The 20,825-nt window shown below is 47.1% G+C and overlaps 1 protein-coding gene across 1 annotated transcript; it reads left to right on the plus strand.

Moving 5' to 3' along the window:
- Nucleotides 1-531: 531 nt before the first annotated feature.
- On the plus strand, nucleotides 532-20,172 carry POU2AF2 (POU class 2 homeobox associating factor 2). The gene is made up of 5 exons (XM_066639133.1): nucleotides 532-541; nucleotides 7,564-7,673; nucleotides 15,496-15,538; nucleotides 18,515-18,804; nucleotides 19,768-20,172. Exons 1-5 carry the CDS (start codon nucleotides 532-534, stop codon nucleotides 20,170-20,172), a joined length of 858 nt encoding a protein of 285 aa, XP_066495230.1.
- The last annotated feature ends 653 nt before the right edge of the window (nucleotides 20,173-20,825 follow it).

A 20,825-nucleotide genomic window follows, 5' to 3' on the forward strand; every position in this document is an offset into this window, starting at 1 on the left:
TTTGTTCCCTTTCCTCGGGGCTGCAGTCTGGCTGCATCAGCACTAGAAAGTTGGCTAGGATACTGCTTATCAATTTTTATGATAACCCAAGCAGAAGAGCTTGGGACAGCCCAAGAGTCTGGGACATCAGCATTCCAGGTATGTGTGACTCAAGCCATAGCGTTCCATATGGAGAGTTTTATTTATGTTTTATCTGTAAACGAGCGCTTCACTGAAGCCTTTTAATTTTTTTTTTCGCTCGTCAAGTGTCCTCTTGATCCAGTGAAAGAGCCTTTTTTTTCCATGCTTCTCGCCAACCATGCAAATTCCTTCTAAACGGACATCAAAGGATTTGCATGTACCCAAATCCGAGGCAAGCTATTTCGGAGGCATCGCCTAAATTGTGGAGAAAGGCCATTTCCGCCAGGCTCCAATCAAACCTGACCAGGGCATACCTGGAGCTGCATCCTCATTCTCCAATGGACGTCTCATGAGCACTCATCCCCAGAACAGCCCTGCGGAAGGCCAAAGGAGGAGCCGTTGCTGTTAATCATGGAAACTGGTAGGTGTTGCTGATTCAGCCTGCAACCATTTTTCTGGGATTTTAAGTGAAAGCTTAATTAAAAAAGCAAATAGAAAATGTAAGGGCAGCATCGACTGCCTCCATCCATGCATGGCATCAAACAGTAATAGGGAACATCCAGTGATGCTCTTCAGTGCCGGCTGTTTGGTGAAGAGATTTAGCTACGAGCACACCTTGCTCCAGCCATGACTTGACTAGGGGGCCTTAGGCAAGCTCTTTTCACCAGCCTCAGCTCTTCCATCTGCAGAATGGAGAGAATAATACTGATCTCTCTTACAGAGCTGTTATATGGATGGCTGAACTAATCTGTACAAAATGCCCCGGACACTCGAAAAGTGTTTGTTGGTATAGCACAGACAGGGCAGTAAAATCAGGACTTCCCCATTTTGAATCTCGCCTGGGCCATTAAATTCACTCCCTGGCCTTAAGGGAAGCCACAAGTCTCTCAGCTGCAGCTGTAATAGGGGGGTGGTTCACACAGGGTTGTTGTAATGGTTGCAGGGATGGGCAACTTGACTCATACTCAAGTCACCAAACATGTGTTTTCCTGGACTCATGTGGACTCGAGTCACGTGTTTTGAAACCGGAAGTGACTTGGGACTTTTTCTTGGGAACAAGTCGAGATTCTAAAACCTGGGCTCCTAAGGAACCGATTGGTGCTTTCTGCACTGCTGCCCTCACTCAAAGAACAGCAGCGCTTTTGTTTACAGATGGGATGTGGGCATCAGGGGAGTGTTAAATGAGAACACTCTCTCTCTCTCTCTCTCTCTCTCTCTCTTTCTCTCTCTCACACACAACACACTGCCAGCAGCTCCATTTTTTTCTGCAAAGCGGTGCTTAACTCATTTATCAAAAAGACTCTGACTTGTATGAAACAGAGTCCCAAAAAGGCTCTGGCTTGTGCACGAGTCGAGACGGGGCGGGACTTGGAACCTGACTTGAATCTCACCGCCATGGACCAGCACATCCCTGAATGATTGCATTGAGATCATTTATGTGACACTCTTCATATATTCAAAAGCACAATTCAATTATTATTATTATTATTATTATTATTATTATTATTATTATTATTATTACAATATACTGTACATGTTGGGGATTACCACATCTGCATGATTTAATCATCCGAACAGATCTCTTACCTGTTCTGGAGACCTGCCTGGTTGACACTGCATGGTGGTTGTTGGCCCAGCTAACTTTGACTGGGCTCTCACTGCCAAATCAGCCTCTGGTTCGTACTCAGGGAGGTGGAGTTGCAATCATTTGTAGAGACACACGACATCTGATACGTGCAATGTATAGATCATTGCTTGTAGACAGCTATTGCTCTAAGCTGCTGGTGCTTTTTTTTTTAAAAAGACAACAATCCAGACTTATTGTTTAGGACATTTGAATAGAAACTCCGGTGTAGAAAAAGAAAAATTAAACAGAAAAAGCATTTGAGCCAACCTATTTGGGGATGTATTAGGGATTTGAAATTAGGGAGAGTTTGGAGGACAGATGACAAATTCCCAGGCTGAGAAGGATAAAACTCTGAAACAGCACAGAGGTGCCACCCATAAAGTCACCCTTGTGTAGCTGTCTCATGGGGGTTACAATTTGAATCAGGACTGCACCATGGAGTTAGGGGTACCATACCTGCTCAACCAGTCAGTATAGAGGCTGGTTGACTGCTGTGAGGTGAAGACAGTACAGTTTCCAAAGGTGTAGAGAGAGAACATCTGCCTTGATGCATGTAGCCTCCAGATGAAAGGAAGCATTTGTAGTTCTGTTTTCAAAGTGAGATCTCTGTCATTTCTAAGAACTACTTGCTGTACAATTTCACACATTCCCCAACCGGTGCTAGCAACAATTTTATAAATGCCATTAAAAAAAATCTAGGAGACAACCAAAACATCTGCTATAGTATTTAAAAGAGAACAACTTTATCATGTTATACAGAGGCCCAATAGCATTGTTCTTATGCATTTCTGCCCAGATCACAGGTGTACACATTTGTTCCCTGTTGTGTATATGCAACGTTGGGCAAAAATGGCTTAAATGCCACCTTTCAAGGCTTCTTGGTACAACTGAAACGGGAAGTGGCAGACAGCTAGAAATATTACAGTCACCCCCCCCCCCATCACACATCTAAGCTCTCAAAAGCATTCTGCAGGAGTGACATCTCCACCCTAAACAACACAATCTGTGCGGGGGGGGGGGGGGACCCTCAAATGCCAACCCGAAAAAATGGCTAAATTTGGAAAGGTGAATCAGAATTTGAAAAGATCAAGCAGTCCCCCTGTGGGGCAGTCGTGTTTGTTTTGGCCCAGGAAATGCTCATCTTTTTTGTTTTCGAAAGGATTAAGGCCACCATCAGTTCCTGGCTGTAACATTTGACTAAAAGCTCTCCCCAGCCCCACACTGGTGTCCACAGGTGCAGGTTCTTTCCATGGGCAGATCCCAGTGGGAAGGGAAAAAAGGCAAGCTGGCTCATTATCCTAGACTGGCTCAGGCAGGGCAGGGCACACATGAAAGCAAACCATACAAACAAGGGGTAGATTGAAAGGCACGGCTCCAACAGATGCAGAAGACAGCCACGGGCATTTCTGGAGGCTGAAAAAAAATCCTCTTTGTTACAGAGGGCCAGCACACGGTTATGGAATGGGGGAATTATCTAGCCAGAGATGTGCGACGCATTGCTACATCAAATGTTCTCTTGATCAACGTACCACCCCCTAATGCTGCTCATTCTTCCAGAGACAGCTATTATTATTTAGCAAACATTTAAATCAATTTGCTATTAAAAGGAGACAGAACCCAAAAAACAAGCAAACAAACTCCAGTGTCTGAAAATCACAAGCATTCAAATGGTATTCAGGAACTGTTCAAACAATTGGCGAAACCAAACCAGCAACCACAAAAGGGCAGGCTGCGGTCTTATAAACTAGCAAAAATCAAGGCTCTTTGAGGACAAGTGTCTTGCAGTGGCATAGCTAGAGGGGGGTGCAAAGCACTAGGTTTTGCAGGGGGCCTCTCTGCAGAGTGCAAGCATCCCCACCCCTTCAAAGCCATTCCAGGTGGTGGGTGCGAAATGGAGGTATTTGCCTCTTCTCTAGGTCTTCTCTGGCATTCTTCTCTATTTTGCTCCCCTGCCTGGCATGGCTCCGAAGGGAAGGGGAGAGGCCACTTGCACACTGCAGTGAGGATCCCTGCAAAACTTAGCGCTTTGCACCCCCTTTGCCTACACCACTGTGCAGTAGACAAGGCACTGGCCTCTGAACCAGGAAGTCTGTTGCTTAAAGCTTACCTCTGCTATGAACTTGTGAGAGGTGGCCTGATATACAGGAAGCTGGACTAGATGGACCTTTGGCCTGATCCAGCAAGGTTCTTCTTATGTTCGTATGATGATACCTTATTTCTCTGCCCCCTGCTCTCTTACTTCCTTCAAACCCCTTCTTAAAACCCACCGTTCCTTGCTGTCTCCCTTGTAACATCTAGTTTGTGCGCACCTTGGGGCAGAGAATTATTGCTTCATTTTTTTGGTAAAGTCCCATGTGGATGGGGAGCACTCTCTGTGCATGTGGATTGTGGCCTTAGCTGCAAATAATGCACTGGACACTTGGAAGTGCAATGCCCTGGACTGCATTGAAGATAAATGCAAGGCATTATTATTATTTATCTGCAGTGGCTCATTGGGTAAGTTGATAGAATAGACTTTTTTCCCAAGCAGAGAGATGTGGGCAAGGTCGCTTCCCCAGGGAGGGCATCAGCCCACAGTAAGTGGCACCAGCATTTTCCATCTTTGCAGCTCAAACTTCCCTTGAGTGAAGAACTCTCTGCTGGCCTTCCAGAACATCTTGCTTCCCGAATATCTTGCTAAGATGTTCTTAGCAAGAACATCTCAATGTTCCTTTCAGCCGGTCAGTTTCAAAAAGGTATGTCACGGGGGCTTATACCATTGTGCATAGGAGAGCAAAAATTAGGGGAAATAATGCTTCCTGAGCATTTCAAATGAAAGGAAGGAACTGTATTTCGTTCCGAGAAAGTTTTTCACTGTTTGCCTAGACCTCTATAGGCTGTTTGCTTTGGCCGGTTTCTTAGAAAATGGGTACTTAGCAAGAAATAGACTAATTGACAGCAAAAGATATATTAATGTAAATCCATATAAACTACTGCTTGGGTTCTCATCACTTAAAAGAATCTTATCAAACAGGAGCAGCCAACTAATTGGCAAGAGCTGGTGCAAGCAAGATATGATGAGAAGCTGTGGGTTTCTGCAGAAGGCACTGCATCAGAGTGGCCAGCTGTGGTGGAGGTCATGTGTTTTTAGCTCCACTTCTTAAGAAAACCAGCCCATGAGTTTTTAGATTCTAGAAATGAACTATGTCAGAATGCCAGATGCAAGGGAGGGCACCAGGATGCAGGTCTCTTGTTATCAGGTGTGCTCCCTGGGGCATTTGGTGGGCCGCTGTGAGATACAGGAAGCTGGACTAGATGGGCCTATGGCCTGATCCAGTGGGGCTGTTAGGACGTTGATGAAACAGCAGGAAATTCCTCCTTTTTTGGCTCATGGAGCATTCATAAATACAACTACCAGCAGGCTGAAGATGGGTAGATCCTCCTTAGTGAACCCAGTCAGCCGTCTATCCACCGGCAATTAATCACTCTGATGATCAATTGCCAGTAAACAAAGAACAACTGCCCTCTGGACTGAGTCTCTCCAAAGTCCCAAGGAAACACTAAAGGTGTGTTCTATAGAAATGGGCTATGTCAGAATGCCAGATGCAAGGGAGGGCACCAGGATGAGGTCTCTTGTTATCTGGTGTGCTCCCTGGGGCATTTGGTGGGCCGCTGTGAGATACAGGAAGCTGGACTAGATGGGCCTCTGGCCTGATCCAGTGGGGCTGTTAGGAGGTTGATGAAACAGCAGGAAATTCCTCCTTTTTTGGCTCATGGAGCATTCATAAATACAACTACCAGCAGGCTGAAGATGGGTAGATCCTCCTTAGTGAACCCAGTCAGCCGTCTATCCACCGGCAATTAATCACTCTGATGATCAATTGCCAGTAAACAAAGACCAACTGCCCTCTGGACTGAGTCTCTCCAAAGTCCCAAGGAAACACTAAAGGTGTGTTCTATAGAAATGGGCTATGTCAGAATGCCAGATGCAAGGGAGGGCACCAGGATGAGGTCTCTTGTTATCTGGTGTGCTCCCTGGGGCATTTGGTGGGCCGCTGTGAGATACAGGAAGCTGGACTAGATGGGCCTCTGGCCTGATCCAGTGGGGCTGTTCTTATGTTCTTAAACTACAATTCCCAGGAAGCCTTGCAGGTCTCTTGTTATCTGGTGTGCTCCCTGGGGCATTTGGTGGGCCGCTGTGAGATACAGGAAGCTGGACTAGATGGGCCTATGGCCTGATCCAGTGGGGCTGTTCTTATGAAATGAGGAGACACCCTCTCCTAAAAATGGGGAGTACACCTGAAATATGGCTGGCTGCTGGAAAGATGCGTGCTGGCTGTTATATAGGGCAGTGGCATCACTGGGGTTTGTGTCACCCCCATGATGGACCTCTTTCCATGCAGTGGGTGGGGCAATGTAGCATCACACCACCCCACTGATTTTTTGGCTTTAACTTTTGATAGAATAGAGATATTTCAGCACGGTTTGTTTTATTGGATTCCACATGGAATGACGCATTGAATGATACATAACGTGATGGTATTATTAAAAAATACCAAGATTCAAATAATTTTGGTCACTAGTGGTGTCACCCCCCCCGTGTGTGTCACCCAGTGCTATCTAAACTCCCCTCACTCCCTAGCAATGCCACTGACACCAAGCATTCACATTGCCCCTTTCCCATAAGCTCAGGTCTCAGTGCACCAGAAGGCTGCTACCTTGGAAAAGAGACTGGAAACAAGGGATCTTTGAAACCAATATAAGAAAACAAACAGTTGACCAAAAGCTGCCATATTATAACATTACAACAGATTAAAATCACAGCCAGAAGGTGTTCATCAAATGCTCGGCTGGATAAAAATATTTCAACAGCCTTTCTAAAAGCAGGAAGGGGGCAGCCTGCAAGGTTACAAACCATCTTTTAGATGCCCATTTAATATTTTGGCCTCAGGTTTGGTACTGGGTATTTCATTATATGAACCAGGTTTTTTGAGCCAGATGTGATACATTTTCTTCTGTTGAGTCTCACTTCTAAGTCTCCACTTATGGATCTGCCTGACTCTGTCCCTAGCTCCATTAAAATAAAAATGTTCATTTATTTATTTGTTATATGTATATACCCCACTTTTCAGCCAGTATTGGGTCTCAAAGCAGCTGACAATTAAAACCTCTGCCAAGAAACAAAATGATTAGGAATTTCTTGATATGTGTGGGGCATTCTCTTTTGGCCCCTATCTGTTGGTATTATTTTTCTCCCACATTTTTATACCACCCTTCCTCCAAAGAGCTCAGGGTGGTTATACATGGTTCCTTCCCTCCTTTTGTCCTCACAAGAACCTGTGAGGTAGGTGAGGCTGAGTGATAGCAAGTAGCCCAAGATCACCCAGAAAGTTTCATAGCTGAGTGGGGATTTGAACCTGGATCTTCCTGGTCTATGACTCCTGAACCACTACACCACCCTGACCCTGGTAGTCCGTCCCAGTTCCAGGCCCTTCCCTGCTGAAGGAGCTGCAGTGAACTACATGGCTGAGAGGGATTCAGGCCTTGCAAATTTGGGCTTCATCAGTTGTCAAGATTTCCCCGGCAGATCTCAAGGAAGACATCCTAGTTCAGTGTAAGAGCACAAGTTTTGGATGCATGAGACTTTGGATATGACCTCTGGTAGCATCTCATGCTAAAAGTATCTCAAACAGCAACACTGGGAGAGACCTTTCTCGGACGCTGTAGAGAGATGCGGCCGAACTGAGCAGGAAATCTCAGGAAAGATTTGCCATTGGGCTATTGGAGCTTCTTTCCCTTTGATGGTCCCCCTGGTGACATGTCCTCCTTTTGTTCAGTCCCCGCAGACTACAGCAAGCGAGTTTATCAAGGAGTGCGGGTGAAGCACACCGTCAAGGACCTGCTGGCTGAAAAGCGTTCCAGGCAGACCAGCAGCTCGCGGTTTAATGTAAGTCAGTGTTCTGGACACAGGGAGAATGTGTGAACTCCAGACATGGTCCATGACCTTAGCTGGGAATTGATTTTTTTCCCCCTCAAAAACTTTAAAATGAAATGACTTATAAGGAAACACCTTTACGCGAGGACTTGCTATAAAGCCAAGAATATTTCCTGCACAAATGATCCATTAGCTTTTGGGGTGAAACCAGGAGGTAAGACAGATTTTCAGGAGTTCATGGCCACATCAAGTCATGTGCTGCACCAGAAGATGTCAGCTCCAGTGGCATAGCTAGAGGGGGTGCAAAGCACTAAGTTTTGCAGGGAGTCTCACTTTGGCGTGCAAGCATCCCCTCCCCCTTCAGAGCCATTCCAGGCCATGAGAACAAAACAGAGGCATTGCCTCCATCTTGCTCTCAGGGCCTGAAATGGCTCCAAAGGGGAGGGGCCACTTGCTTAGGGGTCACTTGCATGCCATGGTGAAGCTCCCTGCAAAACTTAGTGCTTTGCACCCCCTCTAGCTATGCCACTGGTCAGCTCTCCAAAGGCAAGCTGAGGTCTGACCAGTGAATCCTAGTACAAGCTGGATGTTTAGTAAAGCACCCGAAACGATACCCACACTGATTAGCTCTTCTGTGGATTCTGATTTCAGATATTCTCAAAATGATATGATTGCAACTGATATCGTTTCATAGCTGACATTTAAGGGCATGTCATATTTGACAGCATTTGCCATGTTGCTTTATGCAATGTTGCTTCGTATTTGACAGAGATGGATGGCCGACGTTCAGTGGTGTTTAGTGGTTAGCTGTATTGAGAGTCAAGATGCAGTGGTTTATAGTATTTGACAGTCCGTGCATCGTTGACATGCAATGGCATGCAGCATTTAGCAACTAATAACATGTGCAATTCGTATTTTGAGGCTTGCCAAAACAATCAAGAGATTCCAAACAACTGAAAGCATTTTGACTTTAGAGGGAAAATGTCACTTCAAAAAAAAAAAAATGCAAAGTAACATTTTAAATTGCATAGTCAAAGTGACATTTTCCCTCCGGCAGTAATCCTTAGAACACCCTTGGAAGGTAGGTCATCACCCCCCTGTTGGCAAACGGAGAAGAGCATCTTGCCGAAGGCAGCTAGCCCATTGTTGAGGCAGGAACTAAACAGGGGGACTTCCTGGTTCACAGCTTTTGTCTCCACGCCAATATACTACAGTAACTATCAATAAACTTGTTCAACTTAATCCGAAAGCTACAGTACAAGACAAACTTCCTTGTTTGCACAGACAGGCTTTGGTTAGGCTTATCATGCATATTCCCCCCCCCCCCCAATACATACACACACAGAGTTGTCACAAAACAGATACCACAGCCCCAAGGCAAAGAGAAGGTGAGTGAGCATGACCCAGGAGAGTGAGGAAGAAGGAGCCATCGTTTCCCCAGAACTGATCTTTGGCATACAGTTAAAAGCTTCCTGTCTGGCCAAACACAGCCCCCTTTGTAGCAGAGGCATTTGGAGCAGGCTTGAGCCATCTGGGGGTGAGCGAATGGACTTGAGTTCTCTGAAGGCCCGGCCTTTATTCTCTCCAAATAATCATTTCAGTCTCATTTGCACTGCGATGATATATGAGTTTTTTTTTTATTTCCCAGGAGCTTGTAAAAGTGTTTCATTTGCACCCAGGGCTTGTCCAGGGAGTCATTTAAGAAAGGCAGTTCTCCATTCCCCCCTTGGGATTATTCCTCCAGAGCACTTCTATGCCTAGTCAGCTTAGGGTACAATCCTAACCAGGTCTACTCAGAAGTAAGTCCTATTGCGTTCAATGGGACTTACTCCCAGGAAAGTGAGGTTAGGATTGCAGCCTTAGTGGTTCTACACACCCTTACACCATAATCCTGAGCATGTCTGCTCAGAAGTAAGTCCCACTTATTTCAATGGGACTCATTCCTAGGTAAGTGTAGTTTGGGTTGCAACCTTAGTGATTATTATTATGGTCAAAGAAATTGGCCTGTGTGTGTGTTGGGGGGAGAGTAACAGCAGGTTCTTTGCATCTGTCTTCACGGCAGAAGACCTTGGGCAGATACCGCTGCCCGAACGGCCCCTCCTGACCGAGGAGTTAAGTCAGATAGAGGTTAAAAGAGAAGATGTTTCAGACCTCATTGATAAATTAAAGATCAATAAGTCACCGGGCCCTGATGGCATACACCCAAGGGTTATTAAGGAATTGAAGAATGAAGTTGCAGATCTCTTGACTAAGGTATGCAACTTGTCCCTCAAAACGGCCACGGTGCCAGAAGATTGGAGGATAGCAAATGTCACGCCTATTTTTAAAAAGGGAAAGAGGGGGGACCCGGGAAACTATAGGCCGGTCAGCCTAACATCTATACCGGGTAAGATGGTGGAATGCCTCATCAAAGATAGGATCTCAAAACACATAGACAAACAGGCCTTGCTGAGGGAGAGTCAGCATGGCTTCTGTAAGGGTAAGTCTTGCCTCACAAACCTTATAGAATTCTTTGAAAAGGTCAACAGGTATGTGGATGCGGGAGAACCCGTGGACATTATATATCTGGACTTTCAGAAGGCGTTTGACACGGTCCCTCACCAAAGGCTACTGAAAAAACTCCACAGTCAGGGAATTAGAGGACAGGTCCTCTCGTGGATTGAGAACTGGTTGGAGGCCAGGAAGCAGAGAGTGGGTGTCAATGGGCAATTTTCACAATGGAGAGAGGTGAAAAGCGGTGTGCCCCAAGGATCTGTCCTGGGACCGGTGCTTTTCAACCTCTTCATAAATGACCTGGAGACAGGGTTGAGCAGTGAAGTGGCTAAGTTTGCAGACGACACCAAACTTTTCCGAGTGGTAAAGACCAGAAGTGATTGTGAGGAGCTCCAGAAGGATCTCTCCAGACTGGCAGAATGGGCAGCAAAATGGCAGATGCGCTTCAATGTCAGTAAGTGTAAAGTCATGCACATTGGGGCAAAAAATCAAAACTTTAGATATAGGCTGATGGGTTCTGAGCTGTCTGTGACAGATCAGGAGAGAGATCTTGGGGTGGTGGTGGACAGGTCGATGAAAGTGTCGACCCAATGTGCGGCAGCAGTGAAGAAGGCCAATTCTATGCTTGGGATCATTAGGAAGGGTATTGAGAACAAAACGGTTAATATTATAATGCCGTTGTACAAATCGATGGTAAGGCCACACCTGGAGTATTGTGTCCAGTTCTGGTCGCCGCATCTCAAAAAAGACATAGTGGAAATGGAAAAGGTGCAAAAGAGAGCGACTAAGATGATTACGGGGCTGGGGCACCTTCCTTATGAGGAAAGGCTACGGCGTTTGGGCCTCTTCAGCCTAGAAAAGAGACGCTTGAGGGGGGACATGATTGAGACATACAAAATTATGCAGGGGATGGACAGAGTGGATAGGGAGATGCTCTTTACACTCTCACATAATACCAGAACCAGGGGACATCCACTAAAATTGAGTGTTGGGCGGGTTAGGACAGACAAAAGAAAATATTTCTTTACTCAGCGCGTGGTCGGTCTGTGGAACTCCTTGCCACAGGATGTGGTGCTGGCGTCTAGCCTAGACGCCTTTAAAAGGGGATTGGACGAGTTTCTGGAGGAAAAATCCATTATGGGGTACAAGCCATGATGTGTATGCGCAACCTCCTGATTTTAGGAATGGGTTAAGTCAGAATGCCAGATGTAGGGGAGAGCACCAGGATGAGGTCTCTTGTTATCTGATGTGCTCCCTGGGGCATTTGGTGGGCCGCTGTGAGATACAGGAAGCTGGACTAGATGGGCCTATGGCCTGATCCAGTGGGGCTGTTCTTATGTTCTTAGGTGCAGATGGGAGTCCTCCTCCTTCCTGGGGGGCTGGTCCCATTCTAAAATCCCCTGGTGCCCTGGACTTTGATGCTGTGTCAGAGCAGGAGAGCTGGAAATTTAAAAATGGGGCTGACCCCTGCTGAATGAGGAGGGCATTCTGCTTCCCTAATGTTCCCCAATAGGCAGTAGGAATTACCAATGAATGGGAGAGGGCCACAGCAGCAGACCTGGAGACAAGTAAGGCAGGTCAGACGAAGGCCCAACTAGTTCTCACTTGGGATGTTGCCCCTGCTGTGGGGTTTGGCCCTGGACCCTGTTCTCCAGTGCTAGCTCTAGGAAGCATAGAATAACAACAGACTCCTGTGAGCAGAGTGCCTTCCCTTACTCCAACCAGCCTTTTTCCCACACATCCGCACCCCCGATACATACCGGATATTTAGGGGCAAGAGTTTCAGAGCCACAATCTTCCCCTTTAGAAGTTCAGGGCTGCCACTACAAAGTCTATGTTTGGAGGAAAGTCTTGTTTCTGTACAAATCTCCCCCTTCTTCACCATTATGAAAGGTGGTCTGGAGTTGGATTAGTCTGGAGTTGGCAAATGTTCCTTTTTAAAATGCTTCCCCCAGAATCTGTCTGTCTTCTCTCTCCTGCTTCTGCTACTGCAGGACTTGACTCTTACATAGAACTATTAAGGGTCTGTAGCAGAAGACTTGAAGACTCCCAGGTGGGTGGTTCAATGAAGTGTTAAGCTGTGTTTCTGCCGAATTCTGTATTTGCCCTGCGGATAACTGTGCAAACACAGATGCCTTGTGTTATCTTTTGAAGCTTTCCCCAGTCACCAGGTGCTGGACCACGGATGGCATCAGGGCTTGGCAGCCAAATGACACTTCCTCGAAACCAAGGGCCAAGTCAAGCCCTTCTGGCAGAAGGAGAGCTCCTGTCTGCCAAATTTTTTTCCAGCCCACCTCTGCATCTCTCTCACTACTAATGTTAGATAATCCAGGAAGGCTGGTCAGGCAACCCAGACACCTGTCTCAGCCTGGTCCCCCAGCAGGTGCTGCACAGGGAAGATGGCAGGAGTGCACTGGGATTTGTCAACATCACCTCTCTCCTAGATGCTGGGAGTCTGGAGAATGCCACTCAGTGTTCTCGCTGATGGGCAGTGGTTCTTCAGCCTTGCAGGCCAGGATCTTTGCGAGTCCTTCTTAGAGACGCCACACACTACAGGTTGAAACTGAAGCCTTCTGTATGCAAAGCACAGCAGGTGGCTGCTCCCCTATTCCACATTCTTTTCATCCTTCTGTGCTGACAGTAGGAGAAAACTTGAAAACATGCACATTCTTGGTTCCAGTGACGGGCATTGCACTCAACATTAGACCCAGGGGATATCCACTAAAATTGAGTGTTGGGAGAGTTAGAACAGGCAAAAGAAAAATATTTCTTTACTCTTTAGTCTGTGCAACTCCTTGCCACAGGATTTAGTGATGGCATCTGGTCGAGATGTCTTTAAAAGAGGATTGGACAGATTTCTGGAGGAAAAGTCCATCACAGGTTACAAGCCATGATGGATATATGAAAACTCATGGTTCTAGAAGCAGGCTATATCTGAATGCCAGAGACAAGGGAGTGGCACCAGGATGCAGGGTACTGGCTGTCTTGTGTGTTTCCTGAGGCATCTGGAGGGCCACTGAGAGATACAGGAAGCTGGGCTAGGTGGGTCTTTCACCTGATCCAGCAGGGCTCTTCCAATGTTATTGTGAATCGGTTCCAGCACAGCCCCCAGAAAGGTGTCAGCTCTGAAGTGCGGCTGGTGGAAGATGCTACCTCCTCAGCCCCTTTCTTGGGCTCTTACGCATTTGGGGCAGAATGGTCTGTAACTACTACGATAACTTAATGGGCTTGTTTTCGCAGACGAGCACATGCCCAGGTGGGAAAGCTGGGCATGTTCGTCAAAAGGAAGTCTTGACACTGGCAAATTTTAATTCAAATCTAAACCTCTAAATTTGGTTGCTTTCCACGGCAGGTACCTCCTGTTTGCAGTATGCAAACCGGAGCCTGCCTCTACGCTGCCGCTCCAGATTTAGCACCAATGGGAGCAGAGAGCCTTGGCTGCAATGGTTGTGTCCTGACTACGGCAATAGAGCAGCCTGGGGTGCGGGCTCGGGTCCAGTTTCTTTCTAAAGCTTTCCCCATCACCCTCTCCTCAACTGAGGCTAGTGCTTAACTTGTTGGGAACATTTGTCTTTGATTATGCCATTAAATACATCACAGTCTCACTCCCGAATCGGCCTTTTCAGCCACACTAGACGCTGTGCCAGAACCACCTTTCAGAGCGCGATACCAGAGTCTTTCGAGACTGAAGGTTGCCAACTACATCACAGTTGATTAATTGTGTGTTTTAGTCAATTAATTGATTAATGAATCAATTAAACTTGCACGTGGGTCAAAATAACAGTTTGGCTGGACAAAAGCATCTTCTATTTCCTCTTTTTAAAGACCGCGTATGGGTGCGTGGTAACCCTCTTAGAAAAGGCGTTCTTTGCTGGGTGTAAGAGAAGTTTTTATCCCTTCTTGTGTTAAATATTTCTACAAATATTTAGCCAAATGATTAATTGGGGCAACATACCTGGTTCTTTACACATGTACTGACTATTTAAAAAAAAACAATTTACAGGTTAACACCCTACACACTGTTGTGACCAAGAAACAAAACTCACTGTTTCACTAAGCAGATGAAAGGGCAGGGCTATGCAGTTGAGAGAGACCCGCTTCTCATTGCCATCCATTAAATTCTATGGGACAAAATGAAAATGCTGCAGTAGGCTAGGTGAACCTGCTCCCTCTTCAGGATGAATGGATACCCCCTCATTCTGTTCCTTCGTTTTGGACTTTCATTCTGTGATGCATTCCATTGTTCCCTAATTCCCGTTTCGATGGGGTACTGTATTTATAAAATTATTTTTGGAGTTGAAAGATGTACCATTTGCGACAGTTTCTCCCACTCTCTGTCACCACATTGATGAAACACTGCAAAAAAGTGATCTTGATATGTCTGTCCATATGATGGCATCAGAATTAATTTTGTGTTCTGTTTTACTGTATGCTCCTGAGCACTGATAAAACTCAGCACAAAAAAGAACTCTGCTGCAGTCACACATATGACTGCATTAAGATTGGGTTTTTTTGTGCCGTTTTATCAATGCACAGTAGTTTAGAGAAAAGGACACAAAGAAATGGAAGGAACTGGAACTGCATGTGCCCTCATCACTTGGAAATAAAAACAAAACAATGGAGAATTCCTAGGGCACCAGTTCTCCCCCAGAAACAAGATTAGGGGCCCAATCCTATCCAGTGCAGCTGCAATGCAGCTCTGAGATAAGAGAACAAAAATTCCCTCACCTTGAGGAGGCGATTGTGACTGCCTGCCCCTCCACAGAATGCAGTGCGCATCCCCTTGGCAAGGCTGTATCAGTGCTGGAAAGTGGGATAGGATTGGGCCCTTGGTCATTTGACACTCCAAAATTCTGGGCAGTACTGTCACTAGGGCTTGCATCACCCATTGAGGGAGGCCAGCATGTCACCCTCATGATGGACCTTTTTGCATGCAGTCTTGCATGCAGTGGGTTAGTGCCCCAGATGGTGGGTGTGGTGAAGCACCATTGCCCCACACCTGCTGGGTTTTTTTTTTGTTTGTGATAACTTTTGATAGAATAGAGATATTTCAACGCTGTTTGTTTCATTGTGTGCTGCATGAAATCACACATCGAATTATATAAAACATGAGGGTATTATTCAAAAATACCAAGATTTCAAAAATTTGGGCCAGTAGTGGTGTCACCCCCTGTCCTGTGTGAGTCATCTGGTGCAACCCACACCTCCCTAGTGGCACCACTGGTCCTGGGAGATATTTAGAGGAGAATTTCAGAAGCATCTGCAATCCTGCCAAGATGCTGGAGTCACCAGGAGCAATAGAAGAAGTTCCCAAAATAATCTTCTGCTATTTTCCTTTCAGGGCAGTGTTGCCAGCACTCAGTCATCATTTGTCCCATTATCAGGTAAGCATATTAATATAGAGATAAATGAACTAATTGCACTGGTTTCCTGAAACTCTTCCTGTGAATCCAGGATACCTTACATGGGCTGTTTTTTTCATCTTTTTGTTTTTATCGTCCTTCCCCAGTCTTGTGAGGTACATTAGGCTGAGAAAGAGATGACCCAGTGTGCTTCATAACTCCGCAAGGATCTGAATTTGAGTCTCCTAGTCCAGCTATGCTGCTCAAATATACAGCTTTATTTCCATACAATAACAACATTTTCCATCGCAGCAGTGAAACACAACTTGAAACAGACATGGACGCATGTGCCCATAAAATCAAGTTTATTTGTTTTAGCCATATGCCATAATATGACTCTAGCACAGCTAATTAATGCAAATAAATCAAGCTTCAAACAGAGCTGATAAGGGGCATGGCAGAAGTTAAAACAAAGGTATTTGACACAACATATACAACAGCACAAATGTACACGTGTAATAATTAACCCTGGGTCATAACAGTCAACAGTAGCAGATACAAATGTGGTAGTTAACTTTGGAATGAAGGCAAGAGTTGTTGGCTGAGGAAATGTGGGAGTTGGTTGGGGAGGGCTGAAGAGCATTCAAGGGGGGGGGATTTTCTGGGATCAGAGCAGCATTCCTCTGGATAGCCTCTAGATGAGAACCATCATTTTCTTTAAAATGCATCTTCTCTTTTTTTGTGGCTTAGATCCAAAGAGCTGCTTAGATCCAGGCATTGCTGGTTTTTCACAGAGAAGATGATGCTCCGTCAAGTGCTATGTGGAGTGCTCTTTTCATTCCACTTCCAGCTGGTTGTGAAAACAGAATTAGTTAGCAACAGAGACGGTCCTAATACCAGGAGTTTTTAGCTGGAGGCAGGGCGGGCTGCTTTGCTGACTGTGTTAAGGAGTCTGCAGGCTTCCAGGGGGCTCTGCTCAGATTTTCTGTAAGAAAACAAATATTACAAAGGCACTGGGCAGCCCAGTCCTAAGCTGCAGTGGGGCAGCCAGGCCGCACGACCTGCACTGCATCCTATACGGCTTAGGTGATGGCTGGAGATCACCTCGGGGAAAGGGGATACAGTATTTTCCCCTTTACTCCAGGTAAGGCTCCAACTTCCGGTTCACGTTGGTGACTGGGAAGGCACATTCAGTTGCGTCTGGGAGGTCCTGTGAGGCCCTCCAGCTGCAGGGTCTCACCACCCGCGACTACTGAAATCTGTGGATGCGGATAAGGAGGGCCTGCCGTATATTATTTTGGGTGTCAAACCCAGGCTGTCTGGTTCATGTTTCTACGGCAAAGACACCTTCTATCTTCAGAAATGGTCATTAGCAGCAAACATTTTACAGTTTGTAGCTGCTGCTGTTATAACTGTTTTAACTGCTGCCATTTTATTGTTATTTTACAGCTGTTCTTCTCCCTGGATAAAATTGTTGTTTTTTTCAGTTTTACTGTTTTATTGTTATATATACTGTGTATATATACACAGCCCTGCTGTCTGTAGATGAATAAATTCATTTGTATAATAAGTGAAGAATGAGGGGCTCCCACAACCACACGTGGCAGCATGTGCTTCTCCCTGGGAATAAGTCTCACTCAGAGGTTCTCCAAGTATTTAGCAAGAGGACCCACGTTTTAGAATGACAATCTGTTGGGACCTACCAAAAGTGATGCCATTAACCTGGAAGTGCTGTCACGGCTGGAAGAGACATCATCAATGTAGGCTTCAAGCCTAAGCCGCAATCAGCCAAAGGTCCCATTACACAGCGCATTCATGCTGTTATTTTGCATAGCTCACAATCCAAACATTCCAGCTTGGAAGTCGAAGCAGAAGGCAGACTTGGATCCTTCTCCAACCACACAGCCCTTCCCCCTTCCAAGCATCCCACTGCCCCAGTTATTTAGGGCAAAGCACTAGGCCTCTCTCCCCTTGGGAGGCCACCCTGCCCAGCAGCTTTGTACCCTGTATTTTCAGCTCTGTATTTTCAATGACAGCTGCACTAGATGCTGCATGACCCACCTGAAATTGGCTCTCAACCCACCTAGTGGGTCCTGACCCACAGTTTGAGAAATGCTGTTCTAACCTGGGGAGGCGAGTTGAGGGGAGGCGGAGGCAGAGGCTGAGGGGAGGCGGGTTGGAGCGCGTGCTTCCACAGCAGGAGTAGTGACATCATCAGTAGCACTGGGGAGGAAGGATGACAAATGGAAGGGAGAGAGATAATAAGAACTGGATCATAAGACTAGCCGTAGAGAAGAGAGTGAGGAGTCATTCATTTCCATGGATGAGAGGACCTAGGAGGCAAAGGCTGCAATACTAGTCTCCCAGTACTGAAAGTATCCCCCACTGAACAGAGTGGAACATGCATAAGCTTGCATATTTTTTTTAAACTTATTTTAACACTTTATTATCCCACCTCCCTCCGAATAAATGGAACTCTCAGCCCATTCCAAGAGTCTGGGATAAAAGACACATCATTGAAAGGATGACATTTCAAAGTGGAAATGATGACTAGGAAAAGAATAGTCTTCTGATGCGGAACTGTGTGCAGTCATAGTGGGGCATGGCTATGGATGGAGGGCGTGGCAAGCTCCTGTGCTTCAGATTTTACACCAGGCCACTGTCAGTAAAAAGCCCAAAACCCCATCCTTTTTGGGGGGCAGCCTGATTTTGGCCATATACTCTCAGCCCGGAAGCATCACTTTAGATACAGAATAGAATGCATGGGGGAGAGGCTTATATGGCAGTTCTCTGGCATAACTTCAGGTTCCTCTTTCCAGAAGGAGCAAGGGGTTGGAAGGAGTTGCATATGAACTCAGTCCTGCCTGATGGAGGAACAGGCGGTTGTTAAAAAACCTCGAGAGCAGGGATTCCCAAAGTGTATGTTGTGACACACTCATAGGGGTGCTGTGGGAACCTTCATGCACCTGCTTGCTGACTTCTGCTGAGGGCTGTAAGTGAATTCTCCACCGCCCCTAGGTTCTCCTGCTATCTCCAGCTACTATGGCGTCCGGCGATCGCTCATGGCAGAGATGGATTTATCAAGCAATAAGCAGCTCCCAGGAGACCTCTACACATCCCCCCTCCTGGCGAAGCCCTTTGCATATGAACTGCCTGCGGTTCAAGGATATCCTTCACTTCTGGACTCCTACCTCATCGATCAGTACAGCGAGCACCAGGCCAGCACTGGCGCCTCAGCTCTCTTCAGCAGCGCATCACTGCCACCCAGCCTGCCACCCTACTCAAGTGACTCTGCCCACTTTTTAACGGTGAGTAGACCAGAATCCTTTTCAAGAACAGACAACTAACTTCAGCAAGCAAAGAAGGACAATCACAAGTTCTCAACAGTCCATTCTTATAGCCTACCCAGGCTAACGGAATAGGACACAGCTGCCCCTTATCCTCATAACCAACCCAATTCCCTTAAAGGGAAAGAACTGTTCTTTCTTTACATCATATCCTCCCTTCTTGTGACAGTGGTGGACCAGAACCCATCACTCTCCTCCAGTGGGAGAAGGGCGTGAGGTCAGGGAGGCGGTGTACAGATTGCCGTCCTTGATGCTGTTTTTCCAGGGTGGTGATGGTGGTGGTGTGCATTGGTGGCACTGCAGGGCCATACCTAGGATATGTCGAGTAGGGCATGTGCCATTTGAAGGAGGGTAGCATCTTCCCAGTCGATTCTTGGCTTCCCCTGAGCCACTGCAAACCTCCAAGGCAGTGCTGTGTGTTGGGGGCTGGAACGGCTTGGTAGAAGCTGAAAGTTGGCCAGAAAGCTGCTGGAAAAGGAACAGGGTTAGAAGCCACACTGAGAAGCCACTGCCACCTTCCTCTGAACCTGGAAGTGATGTCACAGCATCATGTGACATCACTGCCCCAGGCGGTGCTGCCCCTGGATACGTACTGCCACCCACTTCAAGCAGCATATGGTTGGCAACCTTCAGTCTCGAAAGACTATGGTATAAGCCTACAGCACCCAGTATTCTCAGGCGGTCTCCCATCCAAGTACTAACCAGGCCTGACCCTGCTTAGCTTCTGAGATCAGACATGTGCAGGATCTCTTGGCTCAGGCCAGGCCTGCTCTCTGCCCACATGCACAGACAAGCTGGGGATGTCCAGCGAGGCCTTGGCACCTCCCCTAGCAGACAGGCATCCTCATGCCTCTGGGAGAAGTGCTCTGGCTACTCCTCAACACTTTGGACCTGTTAAGATTTGGTTATTTTTCTTCCTCATAGAGAGACTCCTGGGAACAAGCCATGCCCCCCGAAAGCCTCAGCCAATCAGATGCCTGTCCCGACTCCCTGCAAGCACCTTCTGCCTCCAGCTGCCTCTCCTCTCCTGAGCCAGGTGGTTCTTCCTCCCAGTACAGAAATCCCACCTGGAACTCGCCCACCTCTGGAAGCCAGGCATACTCCTTGCACACTCTCGAAGACATCCACTACGCGGCTGGCTACTCCGCGGCCTCCCCCTACCCCTTCCCCTCCTTTATGTCAGTGGCCAGTGACCTGACTCCCAAGATGCTCCACACCTCTTCGGAGGAGGCTTCGGATGCAGCCCCTCTCCCCGACGGCACCTCTCTCTGGCCAAAAGAAGACGGGAGCCCCCTTTGGGGGTCATACGAATGTCGGAGGACTTATTAAGCAGAAGAGATCAGCCCCAGAGGAACAAACCCAAGTCAGGCTGATCCTTGCACCCTGCAAGTGGGAAGCATCAGGTGCTGGAGCAAGTCTTGAGTGGGGCCTCCCAGCCATCCAAATGCCAGCACTTTCCCTCCTGTACCTCCAGTGCTCTGTTCCCACTGCAAACCTGGCAGACTCATATCTGTACTCTGAGGTTACCGCTTGGGCTGCATGACCACCCGCCAGGCATCCTGTCAGCTGACTCCCAAGGGCCAATCCCTGTCCACCAGGTGCTGTAAAATCTTCCACCCCGGAGCTTGCTCTTTGTCCTGAGCATATGAAGGCATTGTGGAAGCACCTGCTCTGTAGTCCAGGGTGGCTTGGATCTGCACCCCCTGACTATGCGCTTGCCTCTGGCTTCTCTACTCCTTCTTCGCCGCACTAGAGCTCAGCTTCCCCTGTTTCTGACTGTGCACCAGCCGCCTGCCCCCTTGACTAAGAGGCAGCTCCCCTGGGTCCTAGAATCTGATTCTCTGAAGCCTGAACTTTCCTGAGGCCTGGATGTCACTGAGGCTGGGTCCTACACAGTGAATGCTGCTTATCTGCTAGGCCAGTGGTTCCCAAACATTTTAGCACTGGGACCCACTTTTAAAAATGATACTCTCTTGGGACCC

The sequence above is a fragment of the Tiliqua scincoides genome, chromosome 11, assembly GCF_035046505.1.
Source record: "Tiliqua scincoides isolate rTilSci1 chromosome 11, rTilSci1.hap2, whole genome shotgun sequence".
Taxonomy (NCBI): domain Eukaryota; kingdom Metazoa; phylum Chordata; class Lepidosauria; order Squamata; family Scincidae; genus Tiliqua; species Tiliqua scincoides.